This window comes from Trichomycterus rosablanca, chromosome 12 (genome assembly GCF_030014385.1).
Source record: "Trichomycterus rosablanca isolate fTriRos1 chromosome 12, fTriRos1.hap1, whole genome shotgun sequence".
Classification (NCBI taxonomy): Eukaryota; Metazoa; Chordata; class Actinopteri; order Siluriformes; family Trichomycteridae; genus Trichomycterus; species Trichomycterus rosablanca.
Genome location: NC_085999.1, coordinates 3497589 through 3520664, shown reverse-complemented (window position 1 = coordinate 3520664; position 23076 = coordinate 3497589). Strand labels below are relative to the sequence as shown.

General features: G+C 40.9%; 1 protein-coding gene across 1 annotated transcript in view; it reads right to left on the bottom strand.

Moving 5' to 3' along the window:
* Nucleotides 1-5061: 5061 nt before the first annotated feature.
* Nucleotides 5062-23076, bottom strand: part of tmem198a (transmembrane protein 198a) — a 40114-nt gene continuing 22099 nt past the window's right edge. The window contains exons 2-6 of the mRNA XM_063006448.1: nucleotides 14028-14297; nucleotides 11662-12237; nucleotides 7496-7581; nucleotides 7298-7414; nucleotides 5062-5214 (exon numbers count right to left, since the gene is read on the bottom strand). Of these exons, the coding sequence (XP_062862518.1) occupies nucleotides 5062-5214; nucleotides 7298-7414; nucleotides 7496-7581; nucleotides 11662-12237; nucleotides 14028-14196 (1101 nt within the window). The 5' untranslated portion in view covers nucleotides 14197-14297. The remainder of the gene's footprint in view (nucleotides 5215-7297; nucleotides 7415-7495; nucleotides 7582-11661; nucleotides 12238-14027; nucleotides 14298-23076) is intronic.

Sequence of the window (23076 nt, the reverse complement as noted above, 5' to 3'; positions counted from 1 at the left end):
GTCTGCACACATGATGACTGTGACCACGACAAATCAGACACTAAATACGAATTAAGTCATTCATGTTCATGTATGAGCACAAACATGTAGAGACACAAACTTATACACACACAAAAAAACGTCAAGATAGTTAGAAGTATTTTATAATACCTAGATTTATACAAATACATGCATCAGCAATAATAATAATAATAAGGTCTCAAAGTCGCCTTCTTCTTACACCATTCTTATGACTTCAAGCTGCCAAACAGTTAATTTTAGATGCACCAACTAAAATGTTATAATAAGTTAGAAATAAATAACCCTGACAGACACATAATGACACTGAATCAGCATTCGGATGTAATTAAGTAAGAATTAAAGTACAAATTTGACAGGTGAAAACACTAGTAATAATACAGTACAGTATGCACAAATATGTTCAGCCTTCAGTTAAATGTACAAACATTTCCAAGAGAGGAAGATCTCCTGATACATGCCGTCATGATAAAAGACAGTAGACAAAAAAAGGGAGAGACAGAGAGAGAGAGAGACAGTTCAGTTCACTTCCAAAATTAGTCCAAACATCTCTCACTCCTTCTACGGTGAGAAACAAGTGGGAAGAGGAGTGTAAACAATTCCATTTAACACAAATTAGATCGGACTAGGACACAGTTTTCACTCATGCACACATACAGACATACATTTCTCAGCTCTCACAACACACACCCACACACACACGCACACGCGCACACACACCCACACACACACGCACACACACAATCCCTGTTTAACGTGGTTGGTCCACTTTTATAAATCTCCACTCATTACCAATCAATACCTTAGTCGCGTTCAAAACCTTCACAGTAGACAAGGACACTTTAAATCATCTGTACAAAAACTTGCTTAGTGTTCACAGTGGTACCTGCATCATTAGGGCTCCGGTAACGCCTCGTCCCCCTGCAGGTCTAATAAGAGTCACTGCACAAAGCCTCAAGGATTTTAAATGAAGTCTGAAATAATGAGGAGCTGAATTCAGTTTTAAAAGAACGACAGCTTGTTCAACCCAATCTCTATTCACTGAACTGTAGCACATGTGCAATTACCACAGACAATAATTTCAACATACTGAAAGAGGAAAGCAAGTTACTTAAAACTATAAGTAGAACAAAAGGACAGACAGGACATGTTTCCGTCAGTGGCGATTTCTCTAAGACTGCAAGGGAAGCTCAGCTTCCCCTAAAATGTCAAAAATTAAATGGTCAAATATGTACCGTTGTGTTAACATTTCATTGACTACAAATGCGTTAGAACACGTTCATCTGGAAGACGAGTTCGTTCAGAATCAGCTACTTATCACAAATCGACTGACTCGAACTTCTCATACATTCCCGTAGCGTCAATGCATTTGCCCTCAGAAGCTGAGCGTCTATTCACTTCAACGGAACTGCATGGGAGGGTTTTTTTCAGTGCTTCAAAACTCGCCGGTCATTGGATAAATGTCACGATTTTGTCCCGCCCCCGGACGCTGAGCGTCTCTGGGGGTGAATGGAGCTGTGGGCGGGTCTGGACGCTGAGCTTCTGCAAGATGATTGGAGGATCAGTCGAAAGGCAGAATCTCGTTTAGATTTACAGCTATTTTGAGATCTACACCTTCACTTAATCACTGGGAGCTTCAGTCCCATCGCTGATTTTGCGAGTGAAGTCGAAAGACAAACTGCAACCCATTTCTTGGTATTTGCTTGAAAAGGAACGGAGGGCAGAATTTATGTATAAATAAATTGACAAATTTTATGATGTAAGCCGACAATGAGCTTCCCCTCTTTGAAAGACCAGCAGCCGCCACTGGTTTCCGTCATACACAAAAATGAGTCCATCAATATGAATGCCTTATTGTTTAATGTAGATTGCACACGTGGATAAATGTTGCATAAAATCAGATGGTCAGTTGTTGTCCAGACTCTTAAATGTGTCAAAAACATGTAAAGTGAAGAGAAGAATCACCAGAGATATAAAGATAGAGCTGTGTAAAATGGGTAAAATAAAATGTCACAGTAAGGAGCAAAAGCGTGTTGTGGTATTTGGTACAACCAAAGTACATGCTGTTGGAATTTGTTCTATGGTCGAATGTCACAACAAACATTTTAATGTTCATAAACAGAACCGCTGTTTATTGTAAGGTCTCACTATTGCATTTTATATAGTGACTGGAAACTTATTCTAAACAGGGCAGGATTTACTGTAAACAGTCAATAAAGAACTGCTAAGACCTAATTCTGTTTCAACTCATTCCAGAAAAAAACATCTCAAGAAGAGACAGGCAGAAGAGACGCCTGTGCAAAATGCAGGGGCGAGAAGAGGCGTGGGCAGCTACATGCTCTCCTCGGATGCAATCGGGTATCCTTCGGCCGTGGAAAACAAATTGACTGCGCAATTGACTGCGGAGAAAGTGCATAAAAACCTCTCTAATTCAGATGATACATTTAATGACGCTTATAGAAGACATGTAGTGTGCTGTCACCTATGTTTGTTTGTTTGTTTATTAGGATTTTAACGTCATGTTTCACACTTTGGTTACATTCATGACAGGAACGGTAGTTACTCATTACACAAGATTCATCATTTCACAAGGTTATATTGAACACAGTCGTGGACAATTTAGTGTCTCCAATTCACCTCACTTGCATGTCTTTGGACTGTGGGAGGAAGCCAGAGCACCCGGAGGAAACCCACTGCGGACACGGGGAGAACATGCAAACTCCATACAGAAAGGACCCGGACCGCTCCATCTGGGGATCGAACTCAGGACCTTCTTGCTGTGAGGAGACAGTGCTACCCACTTAGCCACCGTGCCGCCGCTGTCACCTATGTAAAAAGTGTACTAATGGACTGAAAACATCCAAGAGAACTAAATTAAACAATTGCACATAGTCTTTTCCAAATGTGTATTTTAGTTATAAGATTATGATCAGCCCTGCAAGACCAAGACCAAATCGCTTTGGTTAAATTCTGCTCATCTTGTTCACATTGTTGGCCCTAAACACATAACTCTGCTTTATTATACTGTAAACTGCCATTGTTCTTTAAACATAAATGAGTTCTGGCTGTTTTGATGCACTAAGTAGCTGCTAGTGTAAACGTCTTAATTATTGGACTGTAGATTATCGAAAACCTAATGAGCTCTCTACATAGACGCATTTTACGTCATCCTACACGCTCCCGAGACGTAGGCTGTTCGAAATCCTAGATGCCTTAATATCCTCACTAGTAAGGTATCTTAAAATTTCAACGCTATTTTGACTCAAGAACGAGTGAGCATCCGATGCTGCCTTAGCGGTGGAGGCAATCCCAGCATTCAATGCGGCACAACTTTTCTCACAGAAAAATCAAAAACATGGCGGACGGTGCGGAGAAACAAACGTAGTTATTTTCAAACGTAAATAAATTATTATTGATTCTTAACTTGTATAAATTGCACAAGTGTCTTTATTTGCAATTCGGGCTCGTCAGCGAATTTAATCCTTTTCGGTACACGGAGGGAGATGTTAGTTGACATGCTTGCGCTTTGTGGCACTCCATCCCATTGGTTTGAATGGCATGATCCTAACTGTGTTAGCTTAGTTAGTGAAAACTGATGTTATCGCTGTCCGATTAGCGTGTTCGAATAACCTGCCTTATAAGTCAATTACTTATTAGAATCCACTCTACTTAGGCAGCTGCCCATGTAGGCAGTAAGACAGCAAGGTAGCTCACTAGGTTTTCGAACACACCCAATATTTAACGTGGGTCAATTTAAATATTACAGTTTAAAATGTGCTAATTGAAAGTGCTGATTACACCAGGAACTATAATCCAGTATTAGAAACACACAATGTTTTTTTTAAGGTTGGTGTTTGTCGGTAACCTCTCGGCTGGATGTAAGCAAGCTAAGCTAAATATGCACTTATAGTGATAATAAAAAGCAAACACATTAAAAAATAAACATAATTTAACCCAGCTGGACTCCTACAAATAAGCCATAGTCTCTTTCTTATTAAATAATTTAAAGTCAGGTATTGATAACTTCTATTTTGGACGGACTGTATTGCAGTGTGAGGCTTCATCCCTTCAGATGCTGACAAAGCTAAGCAGGTTGGCTATTAACTGATAGCACAAATGTGCAGTTGGACAGATTTTAAGTGTAGTTTCACTTGCATTCCTCACTGGATATTTCTGATGTAATGTCTGGACGTTTGGTGCCAGTTTTGGAGCCTTTTCTTTTTTAAAATACATAGAAGCATGTTAACATTGTTGTGCAGGGTAATTACACTTGTGGTGAACAGAGATTAGGTTAACAAAAATGGTGTATTTTTAAAATTAAATACAAACTTAATCACCTGATTGAGGTAAACCAAGAGCATTTAGTGTACACGCTTGGCAGTGGAAGTTACAGAAACGGCCCTTCAGCGTACAGAGGGGCCCGTCAGGTTTTCCTTATACGAGTGCAGAGAAATGAGCTGAAGTTTGTCCTTAAGTTCACCATTATCTGCTGCTTTAGTCAGTACCTGTGGGCACCATCTGTGCTGTAAACATCAAGGATCCATCAACAGAGTGCATCCTTAAAGTGTTCATTTTCCTCCCCGTCCATATGGAGCAGGTATAAAATCTGTAGCTGCTAATTAAAAACGCTGCTCGTGTCAGTGTAAACGTGCATGATTTATGGATGGAACTGTTACAGAATCGTGCCATATTTGGTCCCAGTTCTGTCTGAATGATGTTCCCTGTTTAAATGACTGTCACAGCGATGCGAGTAATCTGGCTGCCAAGAGAGAGCTGCTGTCTAATAATGGATCGAGAAACCACAACGTGTCTTAGCAGCAACAGTACACAAACTGTTCACCAGGACGAGGAGCTGTTTCCCGCTCGCAGCCCTGATGAATTAAGTGGTTTGCAAAAACAACCTTCCATTGTTATTACACAACAGATAACAGCCATAGCAAGTGGTCTGCGGGGTCCAAGCCTCTTCACCTTTTAGATTTAAGGCCATGGACTGGGCGGAGCAGATGTGGTCAGGATGCCATTGCTGAATACAAGGGGGCACGATTACACCCTCACTGCAGGTCCCGTATGGGCCGTCAGAGGCACCTGAGAGCCACAGTCATAGTCCATATCCACCCTATGAGAGCTGCTAATCAATCTTCCGTGGGAGTAACCCCGTCTATCCGTGTGTCTGTCTCGAAAATGCTGTATATAACTCTAAAGGAGAGTAAAGAGAGACAAAAAATATTAGACAAGTTAGAAAATTAAAAAAGCAAACAAGCGACTTCAAAAGAACGTATTTAGTGCATCTTGTGTCTAAATTAGTCATAATATGCCAGAATAAACAGAATTAATAGTAGATTATAAAGTAATGACAGCTAAAACATTTACATTTACAGCATTTAGCAGACGCTTTTATCCAAAGCGACTTACAGTACTGTGACAGTATACAGTCTAAGCCAGCGGTTCTCAAACTGTGGTACGCGTACCACTGGTGGTACGTGAAGCAGCACGAGGGGGTACGCCAGATAATCTCGGAAAAGTAATTACATGCACCGAAAAAATAAATAATTTAATAATTATAAATAAATAAAATATGAAACAAAATGTGTAAATTACTAATAAAAATCTATTTCACAGTTCTTATAATTCTGTTTTAATAAAATCAGTTTAATTGTATTAAAACGAATGTGAAATATTCGGGGCTACGCAGCCACCGTACTTCATTACTTCTATACTTCACGTTTGCGGTTTCCATCTCGAAATTTCCAAACATCATCAGTAACGTTATCAGTAGCTCTCTCGCTTTTGTCAGAGCCAGATCTGCGTTTGAAGCTCACTGATCTCGTTCCTGACATCACCAGGCTGGTCCGCTAAACACGCGCACCCCTCTCACTGTAATGGTCAGTGGTGACTGCATATATACAGTACTAGTGATGGGTCCTTCGCGAACGACCCGATTCTATTGAACGGATCTTTGAAATGAACGAAAGGAACCAAGTCTTTTATTTCTGCGCAGTTCTTAAAGACTGTAATCCACCCATTCATCGTAAATTGTAATGAGAGCTGTTTATTATCGATATTCAAATCCGAAAACACTTTCAGTATCACAGAGAGCGAGCGACACACACACACACACACACAGAGAGAGAGAGCGCTAGTAGTATAATGACAAATAATTGAGAAATAAACTATAAACTTGTTTAATTGTGTTAAATCTGGTTCTTTCATGGCGTGTATGTTTTAAAGCAGAAACAAACACAGGCACATCTCTGCACAAGAGAGGATTGTTCTGAAACATAATGCAATGCAACCACAGTGTGTCTCTAACCTGTAGTTTTTTTTTCCTTTTGAAATAAATCTTTTTTTCTCGTTTAAGTGTTGTTTGAATTAGGCCTACATGTAAGGCAAGGTAGCAACATTTGATATTAATATCGGGGGTGTCGTATAGTTTACCTAATATATACTGTATATACACACACACACCTAATTAATGTGTGCCATATGTGGTTCTGTGATGAGAAACACAGGTGGTACTTGGAAGTTTTGGTTTGATAATGGGTGGTACTTGGTCTAAAAAGTTTGAGAACCACTGGTCTAAGCAATTGGAGTTAAGGGTTTTGCTCAAGGGCCCAACAGTGACAAACTGGCAGTGGTGGAGCTTGAACCAGTAACCTTTTGATTACTAGTCCAGTGCCTAAACCGCTAGACTACAAGAACCCAAAAAGTATTAAACGAGGTCAGAACCAGGACTACTGGAGATCCTCTACACCAACCATGTCTATACAGTAGATTTATATAATTGAATGTATATAATAATATACGTACACTGATCAGTCATAACATTAAAACCACCTCCTTGTTTCTACACTTACTGTCCATTTTATCAGCTCCACTGACCATATAGGAGCACTTTGTATTTTTACAATTACTGACTGTAGTCCATTTAATTCTCAGACACAGCAGCGCTACTGGAGTTTTTAAATACCGTGCCACTCTATTAGACACTCCTACCTAGTTGGTCCACCTCGTAGATGTAAAGTCAGCGACGATCGCTCATCTATTGCTGCTGTTTGAGTCGGTCATCTTCTAAATAATACCTACTGCAGTGTTGGCAATGTTGGTAATTTTTTTTTAGATTAAAGGGGTAATTTAAAAGAAGTATGTAAAACCCCAAGAAATGGGATAAAAGCTTTAGATTTGTTGTTAAGGTCGCCTTTAAATAGCTAGACAGATAATCTTATGTGTAACCAGGAAAAATTATACTAATCATTGTGTGAAACAGATAGGTGGAGTTTACCGGGGAGAGCACGTCACCGTCACAGCGGCGTATGGGGTTGGGTTTCCTGCGATATGTGGGTTCTTGGGGCTGGGTTTTGACAGACTGGGTGGTAGAATGAGTGGTAGACTGAGGTGGATGGTGGTACTTCTGTTTCTGCTTATGCTGCTGCTGCTGTTGTTGCTGTTGCTGCTGCTGCTGAGGTTTCGGCTGTTGCTTCTTCTTCTTCTGCCTGATCTCTCTTCTCTCCTCCTTCTGTCGGATCTTCATCAGCTGCAGCCGCCTCTGCTGATGACTGATGAATACTGTACAGACAAGTGGGAGAAAAAGCCACAGAGGAACGTTTAAAGGGAGCATGAGGAGGTCTTATTTATAATCATACAGACAAGCTAAATGAATTCTGAGCATAAACCTTGCTTATAAGCAGTATGTGAACATATATTATTTCAAAGTACAGTGGTTCCTAAGTCAGTTGGTTCTGGGAGTGGCATCAAGTTTAAAAGACGTTGAGTTTCAAGGTATTTTTTTCCATACGGATGTTTGGGAAACTTGTAAATGTGTTCCTTCCTGTGGAAGTGCAAATATTTTAGGCTAACGTAGAGTAATAGTGTTGTTGACACTAATACACTGGAATTAACACAAATATAATATAAAAACACAATTTTTACCTCTCTACTGGTGCTGACCACCGCCATGATTGAGGAGAGCGAACTCATAGGCGAGTTCATACGTGGATCAGCTTTGTGCACAGAGAGCCACACCCTGATTAACACATTATCCCTCAACTCTGTGCAGGCACCATCAATCAGCCAGCAGAGGTCGTAATTGCACAAGTTATGAGGTCCCGTCCGGCCCCCAATCGTTGTTCATGTAGCCGCCCAGCCCAGCCGGATGGCAGAGCTGAGTTTCTCACAGACGAGTTAGAAATGTCAGCTCTGGTGTGCTAGCGTGTTTTTTACGGCCATATTCTTATTTTTAAAATACTATAAATTGTAATTTGTAGGAAAGATGATGTAACACAATGGTGAACATGCCCCAATCCCAGCTTGCTTTGAGTGTGTTGCAGACATCAAATTCCAAATGTGTTTTAAAATTTAGTCGGTAAAAACACTAGAAGAGGCCGCTCAGGTGGCGCAGCAGTCAGAACTCATGCTGGAACACCAGAGCTGGGATCTCGAATACTTCGTATCGAGTCTCGGCTCTGCCTGCCGGCTGGGCTGAGCAGCCACATGAACAACGATTGGCCTGTTGTTCAGATAGGGGTGGGTGGGATATTAAAAGCCGGATAGAGTCTCTCTCTCATAACTGATGCAATTATGGGACAGTGGTGGCCTAGTGGGTAGAGCTTTGGGCTATTAACCGGAAGATTGGTGGTTCAAATCCAGGCTCTGCTATGCAGCCACTGTTGGGTCCTTGAGCAAGGCCTTTTACCCTGTCTGCTCCAGGGGCGCCGTACGATGGCTGACCCCAGCTCCCAAAACAAGCTGGGATATGCGAAGAAATAATTTAATTGTACTGTACACCTGTATATGTATATATGACAAATAAAGGATATCTTATCTTATTACAACCTCTGCTGAATGATTGATGGCGCCTGCACAGAAACAGAAAAAGAGTCCTGTCAGGGTGTGTCTCTCCGTACACAGTGCTAATCTGCACTGCATTCGTCAAAGTGTAGGTGACAAAATGCATACAGCTGCTGGGTTAGCTTTGTTCTCCTCAATCAGAGCGGAGATCGGCATTGGTAGAGAGGAAGCATAATGCAATCGGGCAACTGGATGCGCGAAAGGGGAGAAAGGACTTATTTAAGGACTTACTATAGCTGATTTGTTAATTGTTGTGGATTAAACTGATGCAGTATGGAGTCAAGACAAACAAACAGAATGTTCATTTTCCACATCCATTTATATTCATCTTATTTCAACTAAGCAAAAATAAATAAGCTAAGCCGCCCATAAAAGCCGGACAGCTCTCCCAGTGATCTGCCAATGCAATGCCAGACAAACCACTGAGTGTTTTGACACATTCTGCCATTCCACATGACTAAAATCAACATTCACATTCTGTTCCTTGCCATTAAAGGCGGCAGCAGGACTATTTCGGTCCTTTTAGTCACTCTGTTGTGCCTCAACAGCTACGGGCCCCATCTGTCAGGGTATCACATAATGAGCTCCCTCTTCTTGACGCTGCACACACACACACACCCTCCTATCTCATGCTCATATTCATACACCCTAATCATGGTCCCTTCTGCCCCCCTACACAGGGGCCCCAGCTCGTCTCTATGGTAACGTCCCCCAGCACCGCTAGCGTCCTCCCCTCTCACACACACACTATAATTCAGAGGTCTCATGTGTCAGCTTGTGTCAACTCGTGTTTTGTTTCAACGCATTTTCATGCCCGCTATCTTTAAAAAAAAGATGCACCGGGTGCAGTGCAGACATCTGATGATAATGTGCATTAGATTCTATCCCATTGATTTATCTCACATAGCTCATTAGGCTCGAGGTCTTTCACACACTCACTGAATTGATCAGACGACGGCTGCTGCACACAAACCAACCACAAACAAAACCTCATACATACAGTGTATTTTACCTGTCCTGTAAAGTAGTTATTTATTAGGATTTTAACATCATCTTTTACACACTTTGGTTCCATTCATGACAGGATATCACATTAAATTCATCAGTTTAAGTTTTAATGTCAAACACCATCACAGACAATTTTGTGTCTCCAGTTCACCTCACTTGCACGTCTTTGGACTGTGGGAGGAAACCGAAGCTCCCGGAGGAAACCCACGCAGACACGGACATGCAAACTCCACACAGAAAGGACCCGGGCCGCTCCACCTGGGATTTGAATCCAGGACCTTCTTGCTGTGAGGCGACAGTGCTACCCACCGAGCCAGTACTTTACTGTACAATTTCTTCTGGATTGGAATCATTACCCCTAAGAAGTCGCTTCATGATTCCTTGTTCTCGATACTATTTAGAAGAATTTGTCCTTCATACAGATACATGTGTACAGAACAACAAAACTCTTTTACTGCATATTCCAGCCTGTTTGGAAGCTGGGGTCAGAGTGCAGGGTCAGCCACTGTACGGCACCCCTGGAGCAGACAGCCCAACCATGGCTGCATAGCAGAACCTGGATTTGAACCAACAATCTTCCAAATGATAGCCCAAAGCTCTACCCACTAGGCTACCACTTTGTTAGCCCCCTTTCATGATGTTCTTCAATGGTCAGGACTCTCTCAGGACTACCACAGAGCAGGTATTATTTAGGTGGTACACTAGGCTACCACTGTCCTATTTATATAATGTCTGAAAACCTAGTGAGCTGCCTGGCTGCCTACTGCCTCCCTAGGCAGCTGCCTAAGTAGAGAGGATTCTAACTGACATCAAACTTTAGAAGGCAGATTATTTAGACAGCAATCATCTGTCCACACTTACCGCCACGGTGTTAGCTTACTAAGACCATGCAAACCAATGGGCTAAGGCGACACGACCCACTAGGATGCCAGCTAACATCTCCCACTGAGAATTAAAAACTGTTAAATTGTCCCTGATGAATCCAAAATTGCAAATATATGACACTTGTACATATTAATAAAGATTAAAAATGACAGAGAACTACTTGCATTTAAAATAACTTCACTCGCTGTTCCATTTCCATCCCCCTTATTAGAATTTTTTGTGAGAAACGTTGTGCCGCACTGAATACTGGGATTGCCTTCGCAGGTGAGGAAGCACACTGAGCTCCCTCATTATTCAGTCAGAATATTGTTCAGAATACGGCATCTCAGTAGGCAGCATTTTAAGGCATCTAAGAATTCAGACAGCTTCTTCACAACAGCACGTAGGATGCTATAAAATGCGTCCATGTAGAGAGATCACTAGGTTTTCAGACAGACTCATAATGTTACGTTCTTAAATACAATATGGCTTTTAAAGGTGTACTTATACTGTGCATTTACAGTTATAGCCTAGCTTGAAGACCAGAGTGCAAGCGTCAGCAATGCCACCAGCCTCACCAAACACAACTGGCCATGTCTGAGGGAGGGAAAGATAGATGGGGATTTACAACACAAACATCCACACATTTTTAACTGAATGCATAAAAATTCCACTAACGATTATGGCAAATATGGTTTTAGAACAGGACATCCAACAAGATAGTGGTCAGGTGTACACATACTTTTGCCCATACAGTGTATATATATATGAGATACTAAACAACATTAGGTTTGTGACTATAAACTTAAACATTTCACACCAAACATGTCTTGGCTGAATGACCATATTTATGGTCGGGAATATTGTGTTCATTAAAAAAAAGTGAGTAAGTGTAGTTTTTTAGAAAGCTTGCTAAAAGTATCCTACCTTCAGTGTGGGAGTATCCATCTGCTGTCACCTTCCACTGAATGAGAACCCCCAGCACGGCGAGGACGGGCCATACGGCCATCACCACCCACGTATACCAGCACACGGGCCGCGCCGGCGACACCTTCACCCTCTCGTAGATGTAACGCGTGAGTGCAAACAACTCCACGAAATAATCCACCGTGACCGTGACGACGGCCGAGCCGAAGACGGCCGTGGAGAGGGTGGTGAAGCAGCGCTGCCACTGCAGAGTCAGAACTGCGAACAGCATGCCCGAGCCGAGCAGCATGCCCAACGGCAGCCACACCGAGCGCGGGTGGTAATATTCCTCCAGCACCACCAGCGAGGCCAGCGCCACCAGCAAACCCAGCAGTAAGCCCACCATGAAGAGACCTACACTGCGCACCATCATGGTGACCAGGCCACACAGCGTTCCGATGCCCAGGCCGATCCCCACGCTGGCCTCCACGCTCAGCTGTGTGTCCATCACTCTCTCCTTATAGCAGAGCATGAAGATGACGATGGAGCCAAACATCAGGCCGGTGAGGAACATCACAGCCTTAAAGCAGCGGTAACCTGAAAGAGGTAAAGAATCAGTTTCTTTATTAAAGGAATACTCCAGAATTTAGAATCCACCATTATTTATATCTAATTAATCTACTTTATATCTCATATTTATTTATTTACAAAAGTAAATGAGCAGATGCCGGCTCTGTTTACAAGCTGTATTTAGAGAATCTAATCTGAACAGCTGGAAGGAGGGTGGGTTTGGGACTGACATCTAAGGCTCCTGATGGACTGGTATCCTGCGTTACTGCATTGCACCTAGTGATTCTTGGCAAACTGGACCCACTGTGCGCTGAACTGGTTTTGCTCAGTGTGTTTATGTATGCCACAAACAATATGTTACACTGTTTAGTAATCAGTGAAGCATGTAGGACTTGTTTATATGAACATACACCGATCAGCCTTAACATTAAAACCACCTCCTTGTTTCTACACTCACTGTCCATTTTATCAGCTCCACTTACCATAAGAAGCACTTTGTAGTTCTACAATTACTGACTGTAGTCCATCTGTTTATCTACATACTTTGTTAGCCTCCTTTCACCCTGTTTTACAATGGTCAGGACCCCCACAGGACCACCACAGAGCAGGTATTATTTAGGTGGTGGATCATTCTCAGCACTGCAGTGTCACTGACATGGTGGTGGTGTGTTAGTGTGTGTTGTGCTGGTATGAGTGGATCAGACACAGCAGCGCTGCTGGAGTTTTAAAATACCGTGTCCACTCACTGTCCACTCTATTAGACACTCCTACCTAGCTGGTCCACCTTGTAGATGTAAAGTCAGAGACGATCGCTCATCTATTGCTGCTGTTTGAGTCGGTCATCTTCTAGACCTTCATCAGTGGTCACAGGACGCTGCCCACGGGGCGCTGTTGGCTGGATATATTTGGTTGGTGGGCTATTCTCAGTCCAGCAGTGACAGTGAGGAAGCTTAATGATGAGTTTTATATTTTGATGGGACATTATGTGCTTGTTGCTTATCAGTTAAAAGAAATTGACAAAATTTGTAAGCTTAATGTAAGTGTAAACGTTTCTCTATCCCAAGTTTTATTTTATTCACAAAATACAATTAAGCTGGTCAGTTAAAACCTTTGAAATCTATTCTTTGTATTTTTGCCACTTAAATAAAGGTTCAGTTGAATAAACAAATCACAGATTCTTCTCTTTATTCTGGTAATTAGGTTTGTTAATGGACTATAGCTGTCCAGGATAGCAAAGCTCTTCTGTATTATTTCCTTCACTTGTGTGTTTGACAGTTTGCTCAGTGTTAAATGTTTTAGATCGACTCAGCGTGGTTTTCTATTTGTCACAGTCTGAGTGGCCTTGACTGCCCCTCGTCCTCGTCTTCACTCACTCTGACTTGAAAAGTGTCAGAGTGAAAAGTGAAGATGAATTTCACAGTCAAGTGTAAGTGTTGACGTTTATCTAATAAAAAGAGACAGGCACTGGAACTCAATATCCAACCATCAGATTCAACTTATTTCAAGTGAACAGAACTGAAATGCTGTGCAGATCATTTTCTGCATATTTGGATGCCATTCCTGATGCAACCTTTCTTTTAATCCGGGCTTGGGACCAGCACTAAGGGTTAGGTCCACGTTACACCATGCACCTTATGTATTTGTGGGCCTAGCCTAGGATTTGAATCCCTGGAACTCAGACAGTAATGTTACCAGCAGCATGGCTCTTACCATTGACACACACACACAGAGAAATGACCTACTTGACTTAATGCTAATTCCAATAACCAAGCTTAACCAATTTGTTCACTCAAAAAGGTCTACTCCAGTTCACCTACCAAAGAAGCAATAAATGATGCCGAAGAGACAGCACATGGAACAGACGACAGATGGGACAACTTCATATTGCCTTTCAATCTCCTCATCACAGCTGAATGGATGATCTCCGTCCCCATCCAGCAATGGCGGCTCGAGTTTAAAAGCCAGCAGCTGCACCGTGGATGTCATGATGATTAAGTGAGGGCTGACGTCTGAAGGTGAAGAGGAGACTGGGGTCAGGAAAGTTAGACGAGGTCAAGAAAAGAAGTTTTCCATCCAGGAAGATTCACCTGTGGGGAAATAAAGCAGAAATCACAGTTCGTTTGACAAAAAGTACTAAAATCCAAGCATATTCCATCAAGTATATACAAACTTATATTAATATTGATGCCACACATATTAATTTATTACAATTTCTGTCTGAAGCACTTTTGCGACATTATGAACGCTTGAATATGATTTAATACAACAGTCACATACATAAATTGTTGTATAAAAATGTTGTAAATTAAAATTAAAATAAAGAAATAAAGAAAACACTAACAACAATAAATAAATACTAGTAATTTTCCTTGCATTCACTAGTGGTGCCTTTATGTAAGGTAGCACAGCAATTAAGGTACTGGACTATTGATCAGAAAGTCAAGGTCCCTAACCCTCAACTGCTTGCGGTGTCAAGTCAAGTCAAGTCAAGTCAACTTTATTTATATAGCGCTTTTTACAATATACATTGTCTCAAAGCAACTTTACAAAATCCAGGACCAACAGATACAAAAACCCCTGTTGAGCAAGCCGAGGGCGACTGTGGCAAGGAAAAACTCCCTGAAAATTACAGGAAGAAACCTTGAGAGGAACCAGACTCAACAGGGCCCATCCTTCTTGGGTGGTCTGGAGGATACTTTAAATAAATACACGATTTACACAAATCATACAAACACAGAATTGAATGATCTAAAAGTCATACAGTGGTAATAAATAGATAAATAAACAATTAAATAATAATAGAGTTGTTATCCGCTCTAGTCTTCAATAAAGTCTGTAGTGATTTCTTGTCGTTGCAATTACTCCAGACCCGTCACATCTGACAGGAGCAGCATCGTTGTCCCGGCAGTCTCGACTTTAATCCTTAACCTCGGCGGGTAAACAGGTTTCCATCAGAATGCCCTCGGGGTAAAACAACAGAGAATGTAGTTAATAATGTACAATGCTAGTTGACAAACAGTTTTACAGAGAGTTTTAGACTCCGGCAGCCCTAATTATTACAGCATAACTAAAAGGGAGAGCGAGCAGGTAACAAGGTCATGAAGGCTTTCACAGGACATCAGCGCCCACCTCTCCTACCCAAACCAGAGTGATTGGACAAGAGAGGCAGAACGACAGCGACCCAACATCCCTGATCACCACAAGTTTCTATGACCAAGAACCCCCAAGCTCTGCGCCTTTGTCTATACTAATCAAAAGCCTGAGAAAATAAATATGTTTTCAGTTTAGACTTAAACATTGAGACTGTGTCCGAATACCGAACAGAGGCAGGAAGATTATTCCAGAGTTGTGGAGCTTTGTAAGAAAATGCTCTTCCACCAGCTTTGGTCTTTTTAATTTTAGGAACTATAAGTAACCCTGCATCTTGTGAACGAAGTGGACGTGCTGGGTTGTAGTAATTAATAAGCTCACTCAGATACTGTGGAGCCAGACCATGTAGCGCTTTATAGGTTAGTAAAAGTATTTTGTAATCAATGCGAAATTTAACTGGCAGCCAGTGTAGAGATGATAGAACAGGAGTGATATGATCAAATTTTTTAGTTCTAGTTAGCACTCGAGCTGCTGCATTTTGAACTAACTGGAGTTTGTTTAAGGATCTACCAGAGCATCCAGTTAGAAGAGCATTACAATAATCTAACCGAGAAGTTATAAACGCATGGATCAGTTTTTCGGCGTCATTAACAGATAGTATATTTCTTATTTTAGAGATATTACGCAAATGATAGAAAGCAACTCTAGTAATATTATTAATGTGTGTATCAAAGGAGAGATCTGAATCTATTGTGACACCTAAGTTTTTTACATCTGGGCTGGGAGTAACAGAGAACGTGTTTAAGTTTAGCACCAGGTTAGACAACTTGTCTCTTGCAGCTTTAGAGCCAACAAGTAAAACCTCAGTTTTATCTGAATTAAGTAAAAGAAAATTACACGACATCCAGTTTTTTATGTCGTTTACACAATCTTCTATCTTACTGATTGTGTCAGTATCATTTGGTTTGGCTGATATATACAGCTGTGTGTCATCTGCATAGCAGTGAAAGTTTATGCCATGTTTATGAATAATTTCACCTAGTGGAAGCATATAGAGTGTAAATAATAGCGGTCCAAGTACCGACCCCTGTGGAACACCACACTTTACTTTTGTAGTTTCTGAGCATTTATTATTTACATAAACGAATTGAGAGCGGTCAGTCAAATATGATTGAAACCAAGAGAGTGCGAGTCCTTTAACACCTACTGTATTTTCTAGCCTCTCCAGTAAAATGTTATGATCGACCGTATCAAACGCTGCACTAAGATCTAATAGAACAAGAAAAGAGACACATCCATTATCAGAAGACATTAACAACTCGTTAACTACTCTAATTAATGCGGTTTCGGTACTATGGTTGGGTCTAAATCCTGATTGAAATTTTTCATGAATACAATTTTCATTCAAATAAGAACATAGCTGTTTGGAAACGACTTTTTCTAATATCTTTGAGACAAAAGGAAGGTTTGAAATTGGCCTATAATTAGATAAAACATGTGGATCAAGATTAGGTTTTTTAATCAGGGGTTTAATAACAGCACTTTTAAACAATTTAGGTACATACCCAAGGCTAAGGGATGCATTGATTAATGTAAGCAGGGGCTCTACAATAGCTGGGAGTAAATCTTTAAGTAAACGAGTTGGAACAGGATCGAGTATACACGATGATGACTTCGATGATTTAATCAACACAGTTAGTTCATTTTGGGAGATTGGATTAAAGGAATTTAGTTGGATTAACTCGTTACTATTATCACCAATGCTGCTCGGAGTGAGTCCATACTTAACATTGGCAAGTGACACACTCTGACTCTGAAGTCGTATTTTTTCTATCTTGTCATTAAAGAATTTTAAAAAATCATCACTGGTACAGTCGGGCGGTATATTAGATTCAGTTTCATTGACGTTTTTAGTTAATTTGGACACTGTCTCAAAAAGGAATCTAGGATTGTTTTTATTTTTCTCTATTAGGGATGAATAATATAAAGATTTAGCTTTTATAAGTGCATGTTTATACTCAGTTAGAGCATCTTTCCAAGCAATCTTATACACCTCCAGTGTAGTGTGACGCCACTTACGTTCTAATTTCCGTGCTGCTTGTTTAAGTGCGCATGTGTGGTCATTGTACCAAGGAGCAAGTTTTTTCTCCCTAATCAGTTTAGTTTTGAGTGGGGCTACGTTATCTAAGGTTGTGCGCAGTACGGTCTCTAGGTTTTGAGTTGCCTGATCTAGTTCTTTAGGTTCTGATGCTGATATATTTGGTAATTCTGGTAGGCAGTTTATGAACGCTGCTGCAGTTGCAGATGTAATAGTGCGCTTACATTTAAAACGATTTGGTTGCTGTATATTATTGGACAGGGACACTTCATATATTAGTAGGGAGTGATCAGAGATTAAGTCATTCTGTGGTATAATTTCCAGGTTGTCTATGTTTATACCATAAGTAAGTATTAAATCTAAGGTATGTTTACAGCGGTGAGTGGGTCCTGTTACATTTTGGGTGATGCCTAAGGATTCTAAAATAGAATCAAACGCAATTTTGAGTGGATTACACTTATCCTCATAATGAATATTAAAGTCACCAACAATTAAAGCTTTCTTAGTTGATAAGACTAATTTAGAAAGAAAATCGGCAAATTCGTTAAGAAATTCTGAGTAAGGACCAGGGGGTCGATAAACAGTAACCAGTTTAAACATACTATTTTTATCAGATGAACATTTATTGGTTATGTCAGAGATAAGAACTTCAAACGAGTTTGTTATGGGAGATGATTTTACAGTAAGACCTATGTCTTTATCATAAATTGCGGCTATTCCTCCACCACGACCGCTAAGACGTGGCTTATGTTCATAACTGTAACCCGGAGGAGATGCTTCATTTAAACCTAGATACTCATCAGGTCTAGCCCAGGTCTCGGTTAAACACAGGGCACTAAGACAATTATCTGTAATTATTTCATTTACAATTACTGTTTTGCATGCAAGTGACCTGATGTTTAGAAGTCCTAACTTTAGTTTAACTTTACTAGGGTTTTCATGATGCTCATTTAGATTAATTTTAATTAAGTTATTATGACATACTTTTTGATTTTGTTTTGGCTTACACCTGCCACGGTAAACAGACACAGTCTCAATGGTTTGTGACCTAAGGATTCCGGGTGACGTCCGATGGCGACTCGCAGACAGTCGGTTAGGCCTGTTAGTCTGCTGCCTGGTCTTGGCTCTGGATAGTCATTTAACACTATCTGCCGCTACACTAACGCGGTGGTAAAGCCTGTCACCTATGCTGCAAGAAATGCGAGCAGCACCCTCCCACGTGGGGTGGACACCATCCCGCTTCAAAAGACCAGGCCTTCCCTCAAAGGTGGACCAGTTATCTACAAAATCGATGCAGTTTTCTGAGCACCATTTAGACATCCAGCGGTTCAGCGACAACAACCTGCTGTAGGTTTCGCCACTGGGTCGAATCGGTAAGGGGCCAGAGCACACTACTGCCTCAGACATCGACCTAGCTAACTCACACACCTCTTTAACATTACTCTTAGTAACCTCAGACTGCCGTAAACGAACATCATTAGTGCCGACGTGGATAACAATCTTCGAAAATCTACGATTAGCATTAGCCAGCACTTTCAGGTTTGCTCTGATGTCAGGCGCCCTGGCCCCCGGAATACAGGTGACTATGGTTGCTGGTGTCTCTATGGGGGTTGCAATACGCACGTGTCGGAGCTGAGAATCTCCTATAACCAGAGCACTTACATTAACAGGCTTCTCAGCGGGTGGCTCACTGAGTGGGGAAAACCTGTTGGACACGTGCAACTGAGATGGTCGGTGCTTTTCCCTACGACTATGTCGCCGAGACGTCACCCAGTCGCCCCGCTGTGAGGGCTCTAATGCCGGAGTCTGGGGTTCTGTACCTGAACTGCTGGCATTCGGGACTGCTACAGCTGAATCTAAGCCCTCACTAGTAGTAGTCTGTTCTAACGCCCGAATGCGCCCTTCTAACACTGAGATCTTCTCCGTTAGACTAACCACTAATCTACACTTATCACATGTAAAGTTATCACTAAACACGGAGAAGGAATAACTGAACATATTACACTCGGAACATGGATACAGCGCTCCTGCTGGGGCCATAACAACAAAGAAATATACTTAGCTTTACAAGATGAGTTGGAGATGATGTTTATGTTGGATTCACCGGCGCTTCTGCTGGTAGTCACAGAAGAACGGCTTTAATTCCGGATGAAACAGGCGATGATGAGCTGGAATACAAAAACCACCAACCAAACCAACACAAACGTGCTTCGTTCGGACAAAAGCGGCTGTAATTCTAAAGGAAAACGGTGTTATGCGCTGGTGTACAAAACAAATAAACGCGCTTCCTACGAACAGAAACGGTTATAACTCCTCACAAAACAGAGGTGTTTTAAGAGCTGAAATACAGAACACAACCAAACACAAACGCGCTTCGTGCGGACCGAAAACGGTTTTAATTCTGGATAATTATGATGTTTATGCGCTGAAGTACAAAAACAAACAAAACCGGGCTTCGTTCGGATGCCGGTAGCAGAAGTGTATTTGGTTTCTAAGCTCCTTTAAATAAAAACATCCACTAAATGCTGTAAACATAAATATTTATACTGTTACTTTTAAAATGATGCTACACTGTTTGGATGGAAGTGTTAACCAGGATTTATGCTACAGAGATGTATTTAAATCCTCTTGTATCTGAGGAGGTATCTGTGTTTGGTAGCTGTGTCATCTTGATTGTAGTTTATTCTAAAGTGACCATAGTTATGTCCTAAATCCTCTGATGACAACACCAAACAAAACATGAATATAAAATGTTATTTTTGACCACTGAACTGCATTAATAATGTTTTTTTTTTTGTATAACAATGCAATTAACTTTAAGAAGTGAAGAAGAAGACACTTTAGAAGAAGAAAAAGTCTAAAGTGTATAAATTGTTCTTTTTAAAGGGTTATTTGAAGTAATTGCTTTTTCTCACTTTAATTCAGACTTAGTTTTAATTTAGGAGCCATTATTTCCATGAGGAAGACAGTCTAACACATTGATTTAGAGAGGTGAATGTGATTATGCTAACTCGTCACTTCGTCTGATGCACCTGGCAAGATTTAAAACAGGTTCTCAGACTAACGCTACCAGTGAATGGAAAAGACCTGAAACCAGTTGGAACAAGAGTTTTACACAGAGCTAAAGGCAATAAAATTTGTTTATCAACTCATGCAAAACTTCTAAAACAAACAAGTAAAATCTAGAATTATGTAGCACAAATCAAAATAAAAATCAGATAAAACTACAATTCAAATCATTGGCAATAATTTGGCTTGTAGTGTTTGGAGAAACAGGGTTGTGTTTAATAACACACCTACGGTGAAGCTGCTTCTCAACAAGAAGTACTTATCTATTACTAAGGAATGGAGCAATGAATCGGGACATATCAGGGAAGAACTGAAACTCAATGACCGTAAAAGAAAAGTCGTCAAGACAACAACACCAATCACAAAGCCAAAAAACCCTGTGATTTGCAAAAAAGAATTTAATGGTGCTTACTTACATGGGATAGTCAATTAAAACTATATACTGTTATATAGTCCATATTGTTGTCTACAACAACTATAACAACAATGCTGCAAAAATTACATTAAATTATTATTCATTATTTCTTACTGTAGGCATCATAAAGCTGTACATGCTTAATAAATACCCTAATAATTAGTTAGTTGTGCATATTTTGGTTTAGATATTATAATATATCAGGGCTCTAGAGTGCGACCAATTTGGTCGCACATGCGACCTAATTTCTCAATGGTGCGACTAAAAAAAATCTCAGGTCGCACCGGTGCGACCAGGCTTCCGAGGGAAAAAAAAAACAACAGACACACATTAGGCCAATATCATGGTCTAAACCAATCAGAGATAGTGAAGGGCGGGACAATATTCTAGCGGCGATATGTAAGCAACATTCAGCTCAGCCAATCAGAATGCAGCACCCGGTTTATACATGTGCGTTCGGATGTTCTGCAGTTAGTTTAGTTTTGTATATGAGACTCGCTGGATGTCCCCAGAATGGAAGTTCGGGTTCTGGAGCTAGGCAGTCTAAAGTGTTGTAATGCTCACCGAAGCCTTAATTCCCACACCTCCACCACCGCACAGCAAAAGACCCGTTACATCCCCACCGGACAGCGGCTAGGTGAGACGACCCTCTAGTAGCAAGGGGCTAATGCTAGCGATAAAGTGCGATGATAGCGAAAGTAAAAACACGACAATATTTTCGTTAATAAAATATAAAAATAACTAAAAGACCAAAATATATTACAATACATGTAGTCAAAATACACAGTGAGTGCACCGCAAGCGATTTTGGGAATCTGTGTAAAAGATTCAGTAAAGCAGATAATATAATGCACTGCATTTAAGATTACACTCTAACACTCTAGAGCCCCATACACACACACACACACACAAACCCACACATATATATATATACATATAATTTTAAATATACACACACATATAAATAGATATACACACATACATACACATTTACTCTATTATTATTATAATTTTTATAAAAAAGAATTGCTATAATTAGACTATAATACTATAATTAACTGTAAAGAGCATGGGAAGACCATGGCCGGCAATAGTGTATTTGTGACTGGTTCTAATACATTTTGAATTGAAAGGCTGAAAAAGCACAATGCATCTATAAAACACATTACATGTGGCGATAAATGCACTGCCCAAGTGTCCCCCTCTCCCCGCTGCCTTTCAGTGGCAGGCAGTAGCAAACAGATCATCAGACGAGGCCATGTTGACCAGATTGTTAGTTAATTACAAGTCAATATTGCCTGTATGGACAGTGAGTAAAAAAAAAAAAAAAAAGTGAACCTGTAAAACTGCGGTGTTAAATGCGATGCAGTCGAACATTTGGGTGCACCTAACTTTTGTGCTGGTGCACCTAAGAAAAAAAGTTAGGCGCACCAGTGCAACCAGTGCAAAAAGTTAGTCTAGAGCCCTGTATATATGTTCTGTTTATACTTCACTAATCCAAAGAGTACACAATATGTGAACTGAAACTATACACCAACTAGGCATAACATTACAACCACTGACAGGTGAATATATTAGGCAGCAAGTGAACATTTTATCCTCAAAGCTGATGTTAGAAGCAGGAAAAATGGGCGAGCGTGAGGATCTGAGCGAGTTTGACGAGGGCCAAATTGTGATGGCTAGACAACTGGGTCAGAGCATCTCCAAAACTGCAGCTCTTGTGGGGTGTGTCCCGGTCTGCAGTGGTCAGCATTTATCAAAAGTGGTCCAAGGAAGGAACAGTGGTAAACCGGCGACAGGGTCATGGGCGGCCAAGGCTCATTGATGCACATGGGGAGCGAAGGCTGGCCCGTGTGGTCCTATCCAAAAAACATGCTACTGTAGCTCAAATTGCTGAAGAAGTTCATGCTGGTTCTGATAGAAAGGTGTCAGAATACACAGAGCAGCGCAGTTTGTTGCGTATGGGGCAGCAAAAGGGGGACCAACACAATATTAGGAAGGTGGTCATAATGTTATGTCTGATCTGTGTATTAAAAAACATCAATAGTGGTTAAATACTGGTTGCCCCTCACTGCCATATGGGCACAGTGGTTAAAGTTGTAAACAAGAATTCTAATGGCTGGGAGTTTAAATCCCATGACTGGCTAAAACATACGTATTTGTGGGTCCTGAACTGATCAGTTTTATAATTTGA